Source organism: Monodelphis domestica, chromosome 4 (genome assembly GCF_027887165.1).
Source record: "Monodelphis domestica isolate mMonDom1 chromosome 4, mMonDom1.pri, whole genome shotgun sequence".
Taxonomy (NCBI): Eukaryota; Metazoa; Chordata; class Mammalia; order Didelphimorphia; family Didelphidae; genus Monodelphis; species Monodelphis domestica.
The window spans coordinates 308,876,059-308,895,056 of record NC_077230.1 but is presented as its reverse complement, the minus strand read 5'-3'; the positions used below and the strand labels follow the sequence as shown (position 1 = coordinate 308,895,056).

At 32.4% G+C, this 18,998-nt stretch overlaps 1 protein-coding gene across 9 annotated transcripts in view; it reads right to left on the bottom strand.

Annotated features, from left to right (window-relative positions):
• NBEA (neurobeachin) overlaps window positions 1-18,998 on the bottom strand; it is an 829,579-nt gene that overhangs the window by 435,869 nt on the left and 374,712 nt on the right. For all 9 annotated transcript variants that reach the window (XM_056794740.1, XM_056794741.1, XM_056794743.1 and 6 more), the window contains one exon: window positions 3,201-3,328. In XM_056794740.1, coding sequence (XP_056650718.1) covers window positions 3,201-3,328 — 128 coding nt within the window. The remainder of the gene's footprint in view (window positions 1-3,200; window positions 3,329-18,998) is intronic.

Here is an 18,998-nt window from a genome sequence, read left to right as displayed (position 1 = left end):
GATTAAAATAGAAAAATGTTTTATGTGATTGCATAAGTAAAATATATATCAGATTGCTTACCATCTCAGGGAGGGGAGAGGTGTGAGAGGGAGTGAGAGAGGGAAGGTAGAAGTTGAGAGAGAATTTGGAACTTAACATTTAAAAAATAATGTTAAAATTGTTTTTACATATAATTGGGGGAAATGAAATATTACTTAAATTAGGGCTGTCAAAATGTAACCATTATCTCAGGATGCAATGAGTTTCTCATTACTGTAGTTCTTCAGGGAGAGTACTTAGGATAACCATTTCCTTAGGAATGTTCTAGATGAACTAGGGCCTCTTTAGTCCATTCCAGCCCTGTGCACCTATAAATCTTTGAATTTCCATTGGTAATATATTATTTACTCCCATGCAACTTTCTGCCAAATACCATTACATACTGGCTTAGCTCTGAAAGATGAAAACATTATTGTATAATTTAACTGCAATATAAATAAGATGTTTCATATCCTAAAATTGACAAAACTATTCAAAATCAAAATCAATTCTAGTGCCAGTAGTTCTTCTTTGATGTAAATCTTTTACTTAAAGATAATCTCTTTTTGTATAGTCCTTTTGTGTATGAATTGGAAAAGACAACCACTAAGATCATCCCCTTCTAATTCTTAAAATTTGTGAGAAGTGAACTCTTTCAAAAAAGGCAGTTGGTTGCTTGATCACATAGTTTGATGGGAATATAATTGGGGATGTAGACTCTAGAAGATTACCTTAGTACAAATATTAATAATATGGAAATAGTTCTTGATCAATGACACATGTAAAATCCAGTGGAATTGCTTGTTGGCAATGGGAGGGGGGAGGAATGAAGGGATGGAAAGAACACGAATCATGTAACCATGGACAAATATTCCAAATTAATTAATTAATTCAGTACTCTTAAAAAAACAGCTGGTGATATAGTGGACAGATAACTCTGTCTAGAGTCAGGAAGACCTGAGTTCAACTCTGGTCTCAGATACTTACCAGCTGTATGATCAAGAGAAAGTGACCTAACCTCTTTTTACCTATTTCCTTGACTATAAAATAGGGATAATAATAATACTTACCTCCAGAGATGTTATGAAGATCAAATGGTAAAATATTTGTAAAAAGCAATTATCATACAGTATTTCATACAGAAAGAACTATATAAATATTCCTTCTCTTTCCCTAAAATATTATTCAATTGGACTTTAGGTAAATATTATTTTCAAAAGTATTGAAATTTGGCCAAGAAATATGAAATTACATCAAAGAAAATTATAAATAAGATCAATTGTTTATGAATGGCTTTAAGTAGTTTGCACTTTATTTCTGTAGAATCAAATATAGTAAATTGATACAAATGACTGCTACTTCATTTAGATGATTCTAATATAAAAACCAAAAACATTTAATAAAATTATGTGAGTTTGTATTTCAAAGAATACAGAAAAGGAAGGTTTTCAAATAGAAGTTAACTTAAAATATAACACTCTAACGGGAAATTGGGAGTAACTTAGTATTAAGCATAATATTTAATTCATAAAAAAGTTTTTGCAATAATAATTATTTCCCTAACTCCTGATGGCACTGATAAATAAACTTCTTACCTTGGTGTGAACTAGTCCTCCATTCCTTTTACTGATATTTTCTCATTATTGTCCAGGCTGCTATCTTCTCCCATTCCTTTCCAATACCCTTTTTATATGTTATCTTCCCCCATTAAAATGTAAACTCCTTGAGAGCAGGAACTGTCTAGTTTACTTATATTTGTGTTATTAACTCTTTACAAAGTGACTGGCAATGTTAAGATGTTAAATTCTTTGTTTTCTTTTTCATCAGGAAATTGCTATACTTTCAATGACCTAATTTCAGCTCTATGAAATAAAAGAATTAAAGATTTATTAAGTACTAATTATGGGCAAAGCACTGAGCTATCATTTTTATGCATGATACAGTCAAGTGAAGTTGTTAGGCAATCAGTAAATATTTATTAAGTGCTCACTACGTAAGTTTAGTACACTGTGTTAACTGTTTGGAGACATGAAGACACATAAAGAACAATCTTTGCTCTCAAGGTGCTCATGGTCTAACACATGAGACAAAAGATACTTACAAAAACAATGAGCTATGAATGTGCAGGAGACAAACAGTTCATTAGTAGAAATGAACAATTAAGTTGTATCTTGAGGATGTTTTTGATCGATATTCATATCTAGACTTCCTCATTCCTTATTAATAAATTTGTCCAGAACAGGGAGATGAAGTAATAAAAGTAGTAGGAACCATGTTGGAGAAAAATAGCATGGGCCTAGTGTTTGTGTATATATATATATATATATATATATATATACATACACATATAAATATATAAATAATTGGTGGGATAAAGTGAATAGCTAGCTAGCTAGCACAATGTCTGGTACATACTGGACTCTTAATAAATGATTTTTGACTTGACTAGAGCATAGATTCCTATAGGTAGGTACATTGGTCTTCTCAGTGTGATATAATAAGATCGTGTATCTATCATATTGAAGAGATTAAGAAATGTTCCCCCAGAACATTATAAATTTGTTTCCTTTTATTATATTTCTAAATTTATAGTCACCAAGAGTTAGTTCTCACTGACATTAAAAAACAGTTTTATTCTAATAGAACATGGACTTAATGAAGACTAATTGGAGAAAGATAAATTTTATCCTGTTCTTATGTATATATATATATGTATATATATATATATGTATATATATATATAATATAGATAGATGTGAACTGTTTTCCCAGTACCTTCCCACTTGATCCCCAAGAATATGTGTTTCTTATTCATTGTTTATGCACACATTAAATTATGTTCCCTTCTGGATAGGAAATGACGGCACTTTACAGAGCCTTGTGGGATGAGTATTGGTTGTTTTTGATGAGCTTATGCACCATCTCTTCCTGGTTTTTATTTTGATTCAAAGTACATATTTCTAAAATGCCTAACCAGGGCTTAGAGTTATATTCTGTGGTTGGGAAACAAAGCATATATTGACTTTTCTCTCTATATTTCTGCAAGTTGTCTCTACCATGACCAGAGACCCCATTTCCTAGTAATTATAATCATTTTTCTAAAAATATATTGCTTCAAAACACACAGTTTAACAGATAAGAAAATAATTAGCATACATACAATAAAAAATAGAAACTTTACCTTCAATCAACAGCTCCTGCCCATGACTACCAAGTAGTGTACGAGAGAGGAATGGGGCAAAGTCTACAAATATTTCACGAAGAAGAGGGGCAACTTTTTCTAAAGCTCTTTCAAGTTTTGCAGTGATACTGTTGAAATAAGATATGAAAAGAAATTAACACCAATAATTGCAAATAGCAATGATATGTATGTTGTGTGTTAAAATTTGCTAGGTGTTTTATACATTTTTTTTATTATTCAAGCCTTGCAAGAATGCTGCTGTAAATATTAATCCTCTTTTCAAAATTAGAAAACTAAGGATCATAGAGATTAAGTGATTTTCCCTAGGATTTATAAATTGAAAACATAAAGTGATAGGATCTGAACTCAAATATTCCTTCCTACCAAATGATCACTACATCCATTATATCACAATTTGCTTTTAATATTTTTTTTCCAAAAGGGTTACCAAAGCATAATTCTCCACTCAATGAATTAGGGACCATGACAGCTGATGATAAAGAACAAAATACAGTTTTATAGAGCTATGGAAGAAAGCTCTGAATGTCTGTATCAATGTCAAATGGACCTCTGCATGTTCCAAAGCTCTATACAGAAAGTGGCTTTAAGAAAATACATTAAAAAGGTAGCTAGGTGGTTTAGTGGATAGAGAGCCAGAACAGGAGACAGGAGGTCCTGTGTTTAAATCTGGCCTCATACATCCTAGCTATTTGACCCTGGACAAGTCACTTAACCCCAATTCCTAGCCCTTGATAACTCTTCTGCTTTTAAATCAATACACAGTATTGATTTTAAGCCAGAAGGTAAGGAATTTTTTTAAAGGTGGAAATTAGAGTCTCTAACACAGAAAAACTATAGAAACGTGTGATGACTGAAAGCTCCATATAAAATGGATTTCTATTTCCTAACGGAGTAGAGAAGAATGATAAATAAAACCATAAGGATTATACCACTGAATTACATAATAAAACACATATAAGTCATGTTTCAGAAGGTGCTTTATCCCAGAATTCCCAGGCTAAAAAAATGCAAGCAGATATTATAAAAAAAACAATTTAAGTGTCATAGAGTCACAGTCAGGATAAAATAGGATTTAACAGCTTCTACAATAAAGAATCAGAAGGAATAGAATATTATATTTTGGAAAGTGAAGAAGCTAGGATTATAGTCAAGAATGACTTACTCAGCAAAACTAGGTATAATCCTGGGGGTGGGGAGGATGGATATATAATGATATTGAGAACTTTTAAGGATTCTTGATATAAAGTGTTGAATAGAAAATCTGACTTTCAAATAAAAGACTCAAGAGAATCATAAATAGATAAACACAAAGGAAAAATCACAAAAGATTCAATAGTTAAACATTCTTGTATGGGAAAATGATAATTATAATTCCTTTATAATTATTAGGGTAGTTAGAAGGAGTTTATATAGAGGGCATGAATATGAGTTGGCTATGAGGTGAGTGACGTAAAAAATAAAATTAAGGGGTTAGAAAGAGGTGTGCACTGAGAGATGGTGAAAGGTAGAGAAAGAACAAGGAAAATGATCATCCATAAAAGTGGTGCGAAAGGAAGAACTTTTACATTAGACGGGTAGATGTCAGGGTGGACAATGTTAGAACCTTTCTCTCATCAGAATTAGCTGAAAGAGGAAATAACATACACACTGAGTTGGGTATAGAAATTAATCTTATGTTAAAAGGAAATAGTAGGGAAGCAGGAGAAGAGCAGGGGTGGAAGGCTGATAGAAAGGAGAGTGGATTGAGGGGGGCCATAGTCAGGAAAAAAACAGACTAGGGGCAGTTAGGTATCACAATGGGTAGTGTAACAGGGCTGGAAACTGGATCAATTGGATTCAAATCTGGCCCCGAACAATTCCTTGGCAAGTCACTTAACCCCAATTGCCTGGCCCCTGCTGTTCTTCTGCCTTCAATTCTAAAATAAGAAAAATGTTTAAAAAAATGGTAAAACAGACTTTTGAGGAGACACATGTGAACGAAAGAGAAGATAAGTAAGAAATAAACAGGATAAAGAAAAAACATTAATCATAACTGAGAATGTGATTGGAATGAACTAACTCATAAAATAGAAGCAGATATCATATTGGAATAAAAAATAGAATCTGATATTATGTTGTTTATAATAAATAGATTTGAAACAGAGAGACAATAAAAATAAGGGATTGGAGCAGAATCTATTATGGTTTAGCTAAGGAGAAAAAACAAAAAGAATGAAACAATGTCATAAACATGATCTCAGACAAAGCAAATATAAAAATAAACCTAGAAGAGATATTCAGGGAAGCTATGTTTTCCTAAAAAAGTGCTAAAGACAGTGAAGTAATATCAATACTAAACATATGTACCAAATGGTATTGCATTCAAATTCTTAAAGTAAAAGTTAGAGAGATATAGAGGGAAATAGAAAGTAAAAACAATACCAGAAGGGGACCTCAACTTTTCCCTCTTAAAACTAGATGAATATAACCACAAACTGATCATAAAAGAAGTTTGAGATGAATAGAGTTGTAGAAAATGGGAAATGATAGACCTCTGTGGAAAACTGAATTGGGAATAGAAAAAGGTGTATTGTTTTCTCAGCTGTACCTAAATATTTCTCAAAAAAAATCTCAAAACCAAATGTAGAAAAGAAGAAATATTAAATGTATCTTTTCAGACCATAATATAATAAAAATTCTATTTAATAAGGGACTATGAAACTAGAAATTAAAATTAATTGTAAACTAATCATCTAACCCTAAAGAATTAGTGGGTTAAAGTACAAATTATAGAAAAAAACCAATAATTTCATTAATGAGAATGACAACAATGGGATAACATACTAAAATTTAAGGGGTGCAGCCAAATCAGTACATATGAGAGAATTTATATCACGAAACTATTATATAAATAAAATAGGTAAAGATCAAATCAATGAATTGAACAGGCAAATTACCCCCCCCTAGAAAAAAACAAATTAAAAATCCTCAATTAAATACCAAATAGGAAAATCTGAAAATCAAAGGAAAAATTAATAAAAGTGAATATAAGGAAACCATCAAACAAATAAACCAAACTGGAAGCTGGTTTTATTAAAAAATAGATTAAGCAAAAGTAAATGCAGATGACCAATATGAAAAAATGAAAAGGATAAGTTTATAATCATGAAGATGAAATTAAAGCAATTATTGGGAGATATTTTGTCCAATTGTATGCCAACAAATCTAACAATTTAAGTAAAAGGGATGAATATTTACCAAAAAATAAATGGCCAAGATTAATAAGAGAGAATATAATACTTAATCATTTTACAAAAAAGAAATTGACAAGAAATTATCAAAGCAAACTGCCCTGATATTCTTGAATAAGGAAATAAAATAGAAATTGAACAATCCACTGATCACCTCCTGAAGGAGATTCTAAAATAAAAACTCCTAGAAATATTATAGCCAAATTCTAGAGTTCCTAGTTTAGGAAGAAAATACTACAAGCAGCTAGACAGAAATAGTTTACATATTGTGGAGCTTCAGACAGGATTAAATTGGATTTAACAACTTCTATAATAAAGGATCAGAGGCATTGGAATAAAGTATTTAGGAAGGCAAAGGAGCTAGGATTACAATCAAGAATCATCTACCCAGTGAAACTGAGTATAATTTTCCATGAGAAAAAAAACAAAAAGGTCTTTTAATGAAATTGAGGAATTTCAATAATTAAATGATGAAGATTAAAGTTTAAAAAAATCTTTGAAATTCAAATACAAATGCAAGAAAAACATAAATAGGCAAACAGGAAAGAAAAAAATATAAGGTTAAACTGTTTACCCTCCTGGATAAAAAGATCATACTTGTAACTCTTGAGAATTTTATCATTATGAGAGTAGTTAGAGGGAGTATATGTAGACAGAAGATGAGGAAATAACTTGATTATGATGGTGTTTAATAAAAAAAATCAAGAGGTGAAAAAGAGAATTACATTGAGAGAACAGAAGGGAGAGGTAGAATGGGGTAAATGAAAAAAAATCTCACATGAAGAGATGCAAAAGAGCTATAACAATAGAGGGGAAGATGGGGATGGGAGGTGATGGGCATTGCTTGAATCTTGGAATTAGCTCAAAGAGGGAATAGCATCCATACTCAGTTTGTTATAGAAATCTATCTTACCCTATAGGGAAGTAGAAGAAGAACAAGAAAGGGGAGAGAGTGCTGATAGAAGGGAAAATGATTTGGGAGAGGCAGTGGCTAGAAGCAAAATATTTTTGAGTAGGACTAGAGTGGAAGGAGAGAAAAAGAAAGATAAACAGGGAAAAAATAGGTTGGAGGGAAATACATAGTAATCATAACTCTGAATGAGATGAACTCACCCATAAAATGGAAGCAGATACCAGAGTGGATTAAAAAAGCAGAACCCTACAAAATGCTGTTTACATGAAACATCTTTGAAGCAGGGAGTCACACACAGAGTAAAGGTAAAGGCCTGTGGTAAAAAAAGGTAGGGATGGCCATCATGATCTCAGACAAAGGAAAACAAAATCAGATCTAATTTAAAAAGATAAGGGAGGAAATTATATCTTGATAAAAGGTACTACAGACTTTGAAGTAATATCATTACTAAATATATATACATATATATATATAAATACATCTATATATGTGAACTAAATGGCATAGCATTCACATTCTTAAAGGAAAAGTTAAAAAGTTATAGGAGGAAATAAATGTACTATTGAGGAATCTCAACTTTCCATTCTCAGAACTAGATTAGTCTAATAAAAAAATAAGCAAGAAAGAAATTAAGGAGATGAGTAGAATTTTAGAAAAGTTGGAAATAATATAGCTGTGTAGAAAACTGAATGGAAAAGAAAGAAATATACTTTTTTTTTTCTTAGCAGTATATGGCATGTATACAAAAACTGACCATGTATTAGGGCATAAAAACCTCACAACCAAATACAGAAAGGCAGAAATATTAAAAGTATCCTTTTCAGATTACAATGCAATTACATTCAATAAAAGTCTCTGGATAAGCAAATTAAAAATTAATAGGAAACTAAACATTCTAATATTAAAGAATGAATGGGTTAAAGAACAAATCATAGAAATAACCAATTTTCTTAAAGAGAATGACAAGACAACATAGCAAAATTTTTGTAGTCAAAGTAGTAGTTAGGAGGAAATGTATATCTCTAATTGCTTACATCAATAAAAAAAAGCAGATCAATGAGTTGTGTATATAACTAAAAAAACAAACAAACAAACAAACAAACCAGGAAAAGAACAAATGAAAAATCCTTAATTCAAGATCAAATTGAAAATTCAGAAAATCAAAGGAGTAATTAAATCAATTTAAAGTAAAAAAAAAACAAAAAACAAAACAAAACTACTGAAGTAATAAATAAGATTAGAAGTTGATTTTGTGAAAAAACAATTAAAAGATTATTTTTGGTTAATTTGATTTAACAAAAGAGAAGAAAATCAAATTGTCAACACCCAAAATGAAAAGGATGAATGCACCACCAATGAAAGCAGAATTAAAGAAATTATTGAGCTATTTTGCCCAGTTATATGCTAATAAATCTGGTAATCTAAGTGAAATGGATGAGTATTTACCAAAATTTAAATTGCCCAGATTAACAGAAGAGGAAATGAAATACTTGAATCACTCCATCACAGAAAAAGAAATTGAACAAGACATCAGTGAAGATTAAGGAACATGTGGGTGCTGAGGGTTAGGAAGCAAGTGTCACTGATTTTTTCTTTGAGGTTAACTATGAAAGAGAGAAGAAAAAGAGATACAGAAATATTTTGAAGAGATGGCAAGGTTAAGGGAAATTTTTTTTAATGGAGAAGAAGATCTGACAATATTTGAATTCAACAGAGAATAAATAAATATTAGCAGTTAGGGAAGAACTGAAGATGGCACAGCGAGAATTATGAATAGTGTGAGCTATCAAAGGAGATAGAAAAAGGAATGGATTAAGGCCACAGATATGAGAGTGTTATCCTGAATGTGGTATGATGGAACACATAGGGATACTGGACTTAAAACAATCTTTAATTGAAAGCGTGTTTTAAAGCAATACAGGGCCCAGATACCCAAGCTATGCACACTGTATTGAAATTGTCACCCTATTTAATAAGTGAAAATATTCAGTTTTCCTTTTCTTTTGGTGAAGTGGTGACATGAAAAAATTACTGAGACATGAAGGTGTTAACTGTCAAATTTGGGAACCTCTGGGCTAGAAAACAAAAACTAAAATCTACTGGCAAAAAAAAAAAAAGATTTAAAAGGAAGTAGTCAAGAAGGTTTCTTTAAGTCAAAAGAGTTCCCCACCATAGTCTCTAGAAATTCTTTGACAGTATTCTTGCCTATAGGGCTCACAGCTGAGTCCCAGATCAATATACTTGGGAGCAAAGCTAACACAAACTGTCCTGTAACTGGATAGTAACTTTGTTTGCAACATTTCTGGTTGGTGTTGTGCAAGTGTAAGAGGTTAAATCATATTTCCTGTTCCTGATCAACAACAAGGGTATGTGGGGGAAGGAATAAAACTAAAATGTCCTCAGTGACAAGAATAAAGTAAGACAGATTAAGTAATGACAATGGCTAAAATTATTTAAGATTAATGATTTATAAAATGTTTTCCTATGTATTAACTCATATGAGCACCAAAATAACCTTCTTAAGTGTGGACTATTATTATCCCCATTTTATAGACAGGGAAACTGAAGTCTGGATTATTTAGCTACCAAGAGTCCAATTCCAAATTTAGTGTTTTATCAATTATTTTTCAATGTCATTTATTTATAATAATATCCAGTACACGGAGTGCTTCAATGTTTTCAAAACATTTTATATGCATCTCATATGTATCTTATTTGATTCTCAAATCAACTAAGAGAAAAAGCAGAGAGAGTGGAGAAGTCGAAACAGAACAGTGTTTCTACTCAACTGACCTTCCTGAGCTGCCATTTTATCATCAGCAAAATGAGGAACATGGACTAAATTGGCTCTGTGGTCTCTTCTAACTCTAAATTCATGATGCTACAACTAAGGGTAAGTGTTCAGGCATTTCTAAAGTAGAAAATAGGGAAGATATAGAAGTTCCCAGTGAATGGCCTTGAGGTTCTCTGTAGAAAAAGAAGGAAGGTCATTTGCTAAGAAAAAACAGGTTGGGAAACATGTGAATTTTAGATTTGCTCCACCTTGCTTAGTCTTTAGAACTCTAGCAACCAGGAATGTATACACCCCCACTTAAGGATTAACTGTAGGGGAGGATGGCATGTGCTAGCAAGTGACAAATCAGAAACAACTAACTCCCTGGGCTGTCCTAAGCCAAGCTTAAGCCACCATTGGTACATGTGAGACACAGGAAGTGATGTAAAGAACTATCTATATATTTTGCGTCACTTCCTGTGAGTTTCCCCCAACCCCCCTCCACTGCATTGGGAAATTTTGGCAGTGTTTGGCATTGGAGTTTACTGGGAGGAGCTCTGTAGCATAGTTTAGGTGAGGTGGTTTCCATGAATTGACCTTGGTGAGTGATAAGGCTGACTCCCCTTTTCCTTGACCTTCTGAAGGCACTATCCTCCAGGGAGGCCCCTCATCTTGGAGGAGACCTCATGGCTGGAAGTCGAGCTAGATTAATCTTCTGAGAAGGCCCCTTGGCAGAGGCCTATGAACTCCCCCTGGCTTAGGCCAGGCCAGATCAGATTGTCTACTCTTTCCCTCTTCTCCTTCTTAATTTCTTTCTTCTATTGTAAATAAAGCACCATAAAATCCCATACTGACTCGAATATTTCATTGGGTTTGAATTGAAATCCCTGGTGACCACTAATATAATATATTCAGCCATAACCCCTAATTTTACCCCTAACACATAGTTGAGAGTCTATGATGGAAGAAAAAAAAATATTACAATGCATCAATGAGCACTCAGCTGTATTTAAAAGACATTAATTTGTTTTAGATAGAGAGAGCAGTATTGTATTATGTCTTCTAACTGCACTGAGGAGCAAAGGAATAGGACTAAAGAAGGCGAATGATAGGGAATGACCCAAGGATGAGGACTGGCTAGAGCAGGGGTCCCCAAACTATGGCCCACAGGCCACATGTGGCCCCCTAAGCCAATTATCTGGCCCCCACCGCACTTCCAGGAGGGGCACCTCTTTTATTGGTGGTCAGTGAGAGGAGCACTGTATGTGGTGGTGCAGCAAAGCACAGTGTCACTCACATACAGTACTACTTCCAGTGACAAACCATTGCGTGGTGTCTTGTTCTGAGAGTAACTGAATGAGAACAAGGCACCATGCAAAGGATTATGTGGCTGCACAATGGAAGACATCAGCATGGTAAGCGGCAATCTAGAGGAGGGGATTCTGCACTGTGTATACTGCTACCGGGTACAGTGGTGGTGGTGATGGGCTGGGCAAGATGTGACAGGCTCATCACAGCCAGCGCTGTAACCTCTGCTATCCCCTCTGCTAGACCCCTGGGTTAGAGTATGAAGAAGAGGAGAGCAAGAGGCTTAAGGGTAAAGAATAGTGGATAGCACACATAGCACCTTGAAATCTACCTTTATTTCTAGGAATAGTAATAAAAATAAACTTTTGTGGAAGCAAATTACTTCCAGAAAAGGTACCTCAACAAATTATTCTTTGGATCAGATCACCATCCTTGTGACTCCAGACCAAAGAAGTACTGTTCTTGGTCACTACTTTCCTATACATAATGATCAGATGTAGTTTTGTAGAAGATAGAGTGAATGGGGAAGAAATTTGAAGCTGAGAGAACTATTGTAAAAATTAGTTCAGTTGAAGTACAGTGGGTAGTATAATGGCTCCCAAGACCCACATGGTTCTGAATCCCTGAAAGGTCAGCATCCAAATGACAGTCTCCATCCCCTGTCCTGTTGATTCCTTATTTGCATTCCTCCCAATGCTCCTACCTCTATATTACTCACCATATTTCCTGTGCCCTCTGGAATGCCTGTTCCATAGTCAACAAACTTCCTTTTTTATTAAGTTGTTTCCTCTCCCAATCCTTCCACTATCTATTACTGTAACTTAGTTACCTCTGATAACATAGCTTTCCTGGATACCCTTTCCACTTTACTCACTCCCCTTGGCTCACTAAGGCAAGGGAGCTGGCATATTCTTTGCTCCCCATCATTACTTTTAGGTTCCCTCCCTTCCTCTCTTATTCAATAACCTCCTCCTTTGAGGTTCATGCTATTTATATCTATCACTCAATCAAAATCTTCATAATTATTGCCTATAGATCTCCAGGTCACTCCCATTCCTTCCTTACTGAGTTCAGGGCATGCCTCACAATTTTTCTCTCTTTCCTAACTCCTGCCTTGATACTCGGAGACTTCACTGTACATACTGATTCTCCTTCAAATACCCATACAATTCAATTTCTCATCCTTCTTATTTCCCATGATCTACTTCTCTACGCTACCTCAGTGACACAGGTAATTTCTAGGTTCAAGGATATTCTAAAATGACCTTATAAAACCATAATCTACTGATTTTCACCTTTTTATCTTTCCTTATTAAAACCCTACTGCTCATCCATGCCATGACCTCTAATTCCTTGATCTTTTAATTTTCTACATGGCCATTTCCCTAGCATTTGCCATTCATTTGTTTTCCCCATTTCCCCCAATTTATCTCAATACCACCTTTCTCTCATGAATCACTAGACCCTTTATAATTGATCTTACTCTATCCTGCTTAGCCTCAGCCTTGAATACTCCCAACTATTTTCTACTTCACAAATGTGCTGATGACTGAAGAAGAAAATCATACATTCTGACTAGTCACTATAAATTGATGTTACACAACCTCAAATGGGTCCTTACTACTGATATTCTAGAACATTTTCATCCCTTCACTATCCCACTCTCTACAGGGGCTCATCTAAAATTTTTAATTCTTCCTCAAACATCTCTTGACTCCCTTTCCCACTACCCTCAGAATCTTGTCTAAAAATTCTGAAGAAAGATAGAGGACATTCATCATGAACTACCTATTCCTCATTTCCTATAATTCACATATGTATTTTCTGCCACAATCTCTTCCTTCATTCCTTTATCACATGTCGAGGTGGCCTTCTTTATCAAGGCTAACTAAATCCTGTATTTGTTTAAGCAATAAAGATTAATTTTCATCCTAATGATTTTAAATCCAAAAAGTTGCAGCTATTTTATTCACTAAATCTATAAAATGTTCAACATAAATTATAGCAAAATATTGGCTTATCCCAGGATTATTTCTAATTGTATTTCACTTACCAAAATGAAACTAATGATTTTTTAAAACAGTAATAACAATGGGGCCAAATCAATTTAAGGCAGCTACAGGAAGACTAACACAATTAATGGAAAAAGTATGAATAAATATACTCATAGAACATGATAGGCAAAAAGGTCAGAGAATTTTTTTGGGGAAAATACACATAACTTCATTAAGCAATAAGCAGAAGTAATAATAATAGTAAAGAATGACAATAGTTACACTTCAATCAATAAATTTATCCAAATGTAACCAAAAGTATTTTACTTCCAGGTGAAATCTATAATATGACTAAGATTCAAGAAAGGGATTAAAGGACCCTACATAGGTGAAACCCACATGAATTGCTTAGTAAAAAAACCAAAACAAAACATAAAAAGCACTGAACAAATAGTTGACTAATGTTGATTTATTTATGAAAATACAAGATTTTTTAAAAATTGAAATCCAGAATCAGATCATCACCACCAGAAATTACAGAGGAGATATTTTAAAGGGGCTTGTATATGATCAATCCAAATTATTTAAGGAAGTAGTGGAAACTAAAAAATATCACTGCAGTTTGCAAAACTTCAGCACCTACTAAAGTCTTTCTTATGGTGGTTAGCTACAGAACAACAAACTATCAAGATATATAGACCTAGGAGGAGAAATGAAAATTATGCAAGAATAAGAAAAGCTAAAAAGTGTCTCCATTGTCCTGTTTGCTATTAAGAGTTATACCAAGGTCATATGCAATGATTAAACAAACAAAAAACTTACATCTTAGTATTTTTCTTTAAATAGCAACTATTTTATCAATATTTGAAAAATTTTACTGACATTAAGTATAGCACAATTGCAAACTGCTAAAGAAATGTTTCTATATGAAATCCATAAAACATTAAGTATAATAGGATACTCATCACAGAAGTGTTTCTGTTGTCAGGAATAATTTTTTAAAACATTGGTAATAGTAATAATAACAAAATAGTGATTCAAGATCAAGGTCACTGGTACCAAGAATTACAAGAAGGATATTCTTATGGAATCCACACTTACTAATCACTGATTAATGAAAATATAATAAAATGGCAGGCAGAAAGTATATATAACAGCAATTTACAAAAAAAAGCAACACATCAAATACTATATTTACAATATACCAAGTTATCTTATTTTAGAATTCAGTAAATAAACTTTACTGGAACTGAAGTATATTACCCTTATCTGCAATCATCTAGATATACTACTAATCTATAAAATTTTAATATCTATAAACATTTATTATCAATGCTTTTAATAGATGTTATCATACCAAATGAGTCAATCTCCAAACTAAATGAAATGACAAGCAACCAAAATACATAATCTAGAAGAAATTTTAAAAAAAACCATGTGTTTTTGTCAGTTATTGGAATTGTCTCAAGTATGCTTAATTATATATTATTAAAGCAAATTTATAGAGTGCTAGGTGGCACAGTGGAAAGATAAAGTGCTGGACCTGGAGTGAGTAAGATGTGGATGCATATATTCTCTCAGACATTTAATCATTTTGTAGTGCTGGGAAAGTCATTTAACCTTTACTTGCCAAAAGTTCCTCATGTATTAAAATTTGGACAATAATAGTACCTTATTTCCCAGAGCTGTTTGTGAGGATAAAATGGGATATTTAGTAAATATTGAAGCACTAAGTAAATATCATTTTTGCTGTTGTTTTATTCATTTGTGTCATCATTTTCAGAGTGTTAAATATAAAAGAAAGTCTGTCAGAAAGTGGTATGTCCTACGGACATTTCTATATGAGCTGCACTGAGTAAAAAATGATACAATTACAATGAAAAGTACTTGGAACACTTTAAAGTGATAGTATTTACAATTTTATATCAACCCAGTAAGATAGGCACTATATGTATTACTATCCCCATTTTACATATGAGAAAAGTGAAGTTCAGAAAATTCAAAATTATAAATGTATGGAAAATTTCTCAGTTTTTATTTAGAACTTCTCTTGAGGAAATAAAAAGTTAATTCTGTTTCTATTTAGAGTACTGTAAAAACTGTGGGCTCCAATTCTAATAAACTCTTTTGGTTATGTCTATTCATAAAATTAAGGATACATTATTTTTGTCTGTTAAAAACTAACCTGAGGCAATTCTACAAAGTGCTTAGTAAAATACTTCTTTAGTAGAAGCCACTACAAAGACATGTTGCAATGTTTTAAATTTAATTTAGTTTTTTAGTGGTTTGAGAAAATGCTTCTATTGGATGCAGCTGCCTTGTGTTGTTCTGACTGTTCTCATTGCAACTGTTGCAACTCTGTATAATAACAAATGTAACTGACATAACAGAAAGTTGAACACTAGAGAGGAGGAATATTGTTTTTTTCTCCTTCATTAATCTCATCCAACTTATTTTCCTTACTTTCTCTTTTTCTCTGTAGTGAGTTAAAGGACAAATAATAAATGCATATTTACTTGGAATAAGGAATCACACAATCTCAGAATCAGAAATAATTTCAGTGGTCACCTTGTTCAAAATGTACCAAGTAATAATTATTTCTAGCAGATTTGATACCATGCACTACTTATTATAAGGATTGTGGACAGAAGAGTTGATCAAAGGAGTATAGGATTTAGAATTGAAAGGGACCTTGGTGATCATCTACTCTAATTCTCTCATTTTATGGAAGAGAAAAATGGTGTTCAGAGTTTAAACGACTTACTGAAACTTATGTAGACAGTAAAGAGCAGAATTTGGATTCCAATCCAGAGATTTTGACTCCAAATCAAGTTTTTTTGATTTCACTGAACCCAACAGCTGCTTTTTGTTATTTGCTGTTATGTAAAGAGGACTTGATCTCTGTTTAAGTCTGAGCTCTATCATTTACTAGGTAGACCCTGAGGCAAACTGTTAATTATAAAGGGCCGCTAATAAGAGAAAAACAAGAAAAAAAAGCTGGCTTTGAGTAATTGTCCAGAAAGCAGGAGAAATTTTATAGTTGACAGAATAGGGAGTTTATCATTTGTATTACCCTCATAATAAATGACTAGTGACTTTGCTTAAAGTGCAGTATATTGTATACTGTCCCTGCTAGCATTTAAAGTAAAAGAACTAGAGGAATGCATCTCAACTCTTTGAATTGTCAAAAAGAATCAAGTATTAACATAATGGCTTCATAATACATATTTGGAGAGAAAATCACATGTAATAACACGAGTAGCTAGCACTTACTCCCACAATGCTTTGTTTGCAAAGCAGTTTATAGATATTATATTATTTGATCTTCACATTAACCTGGGAAATAGGGGCTAATATCACTCCTAATTTATAAATGAGAAAATTGAGGCTTAGAGAAGTTACATGACTTGACCAGAGTCACATAGAATCTGAAGCTGAATTTGAACTAAGATCTATTCTGATTCCAGGTCTACTGTTCTAAGCATTTTACCAGCTATCTGCTATAACACAGAATGGTACAACTAATGAAATCCAGTACAAACAGAATGAACAATTTCCTGCCCTTATATAATAGAGCCAAAAGAGCTATTTGAGAAATGTTATTAAATAATTATGTAAAATTCTATTTATAAAATATATTATGTTTCAATAATTATATTTTATAACCACTAAGGGACATATAATTCCATTAGTGTATATTAAGGAATCTAATGTGTAGAAAGGTTAGGTGAAATGTCCAAATAAAGAAAGGACACTAAGATACTGTAATTTTCCAAAGGTTTATATGATACAAAAATAATTTACTAAAAAGAAAAATAATCAATGAATAGCTTTGTAAATGAAATGCCAGGAAACTGGCAAAACTTCTCCTTGCCCCGCAACTAAATTGATTACTTGCACACAATTAATTTAATTGTCTAAATATCTGGTATTCTATTGACACAATATCAGAATTTCTAACACTGATTTTCCAACATAATATATAAATTTTTTTATGTTAGTCACTAAACAACAACAAAAATGCTAATAAAATGCATTTATTTTATTTAATTCAATATTTAAAATCAAAATCTGACTTTTATTTTTCCTTCATGTCTCTTGAGTGAATTTACCAAACAATATAAAGCCTTTCAATGTCATGTATGGTCTAAGAAATCAGATAAGGTTACCAGGAAATTAAAAAATGGAAGCTAAATACTATCCATCTTTGTTTGGGAAGAAGTTTACTGCTTTTATATGGTATGCTGAATTCCAAATAAACATGTTCCAGGTTTTATTAAATTTAATGCATCTCTGGGGATATCCCCAGATAACTGTAAAAGCTTCCTGGAGTGCATATTTGGGAATTAGTAATTGCTTGTTTTGCAGAAATGGAAGGAAACTAAAATGTAAATGGATCTAAAGAAGAGAAGAAGACTATAGAGGAAACATTCAATTTCCAATTAACATATCAAATGAAACTTTAAGAAAATTACTAGGTTGAAATTTAAAGGGGGATTTCCAAAATAATGGACAGCAAAATGACATAATGAAGTAAAAACATAAACCATAATCTGATGATGTCAGAAATTTAAATGACAAGTGTAAAAAATGAAATCAAATTCCTAACAACCATTAATGTTAAATGTAGTGTAAAATATTCTTAATTTATTTTGTCTAGTATTGGTTTTAACAAATATTTTGAAAGGGAATAATTATAGAACTGTCCACTAATATTCTGGGCCTTTTTAAAGCTCTCAATTAGTAAATAACCTGTAAATTTTCTAATTCTATAAAACATTTTCAATCTGAGAAAATGTTTGAGAAATACTGAAAATTTTTAAACTAAATTTATATAGATATATGTATATGTGTACCATATTTTCAAATGTGTCATCAAATAAATGAATGATACAAAAAAAAAAGACAGGTAAGTCACATGTAAAGAGTGAGAGATAAAAGAAGAAAAGAGTGCAAGATAATCCTTTGAATTCAGGAGAAATTGAGGAAAAGAACCCAGAATGGTCGATAGGACCTCAACGGATAACAACAAAGGACTTGAACAAGAGTCACACAGGATACATAGGCATGATTGTTTTTGAGATTTTGAAATTGATGAGATCATAGATACATTTGACTGAATGTGTGTCTTAAAAAGAAGTTACATATCTGACAGAGAGAAGGTTGTTTGGTAGAATAATGTTGGTAACAACAAATAAAAATGCTAATGACAAACCCAAACTTAATGCTCTAATTGATTTGAAATATTACATTTATATCCCAAAACAGAACTGAGCAATAGTATTCTTTGCTACATAGTTATCAAGGTTTATGCATAGCTTAATTTTGTATTTTGAAAATTTTGAAACTAGACTATAAACATGAAAATCTTTACCCCATCATTGTTTTCACTAGTCACATAAGAAACAATTATGATGTACTCTGACTTTGATGTTTATGTAATTACATTTTGATATTACTTTGTTTGGGCATTATCATTCAATAAAAATTTATAGTAAGCATTTCTATAAGTTTAAAAAGCTTATCAATACATTTTGTCACTTCATCCTCATAAAACCC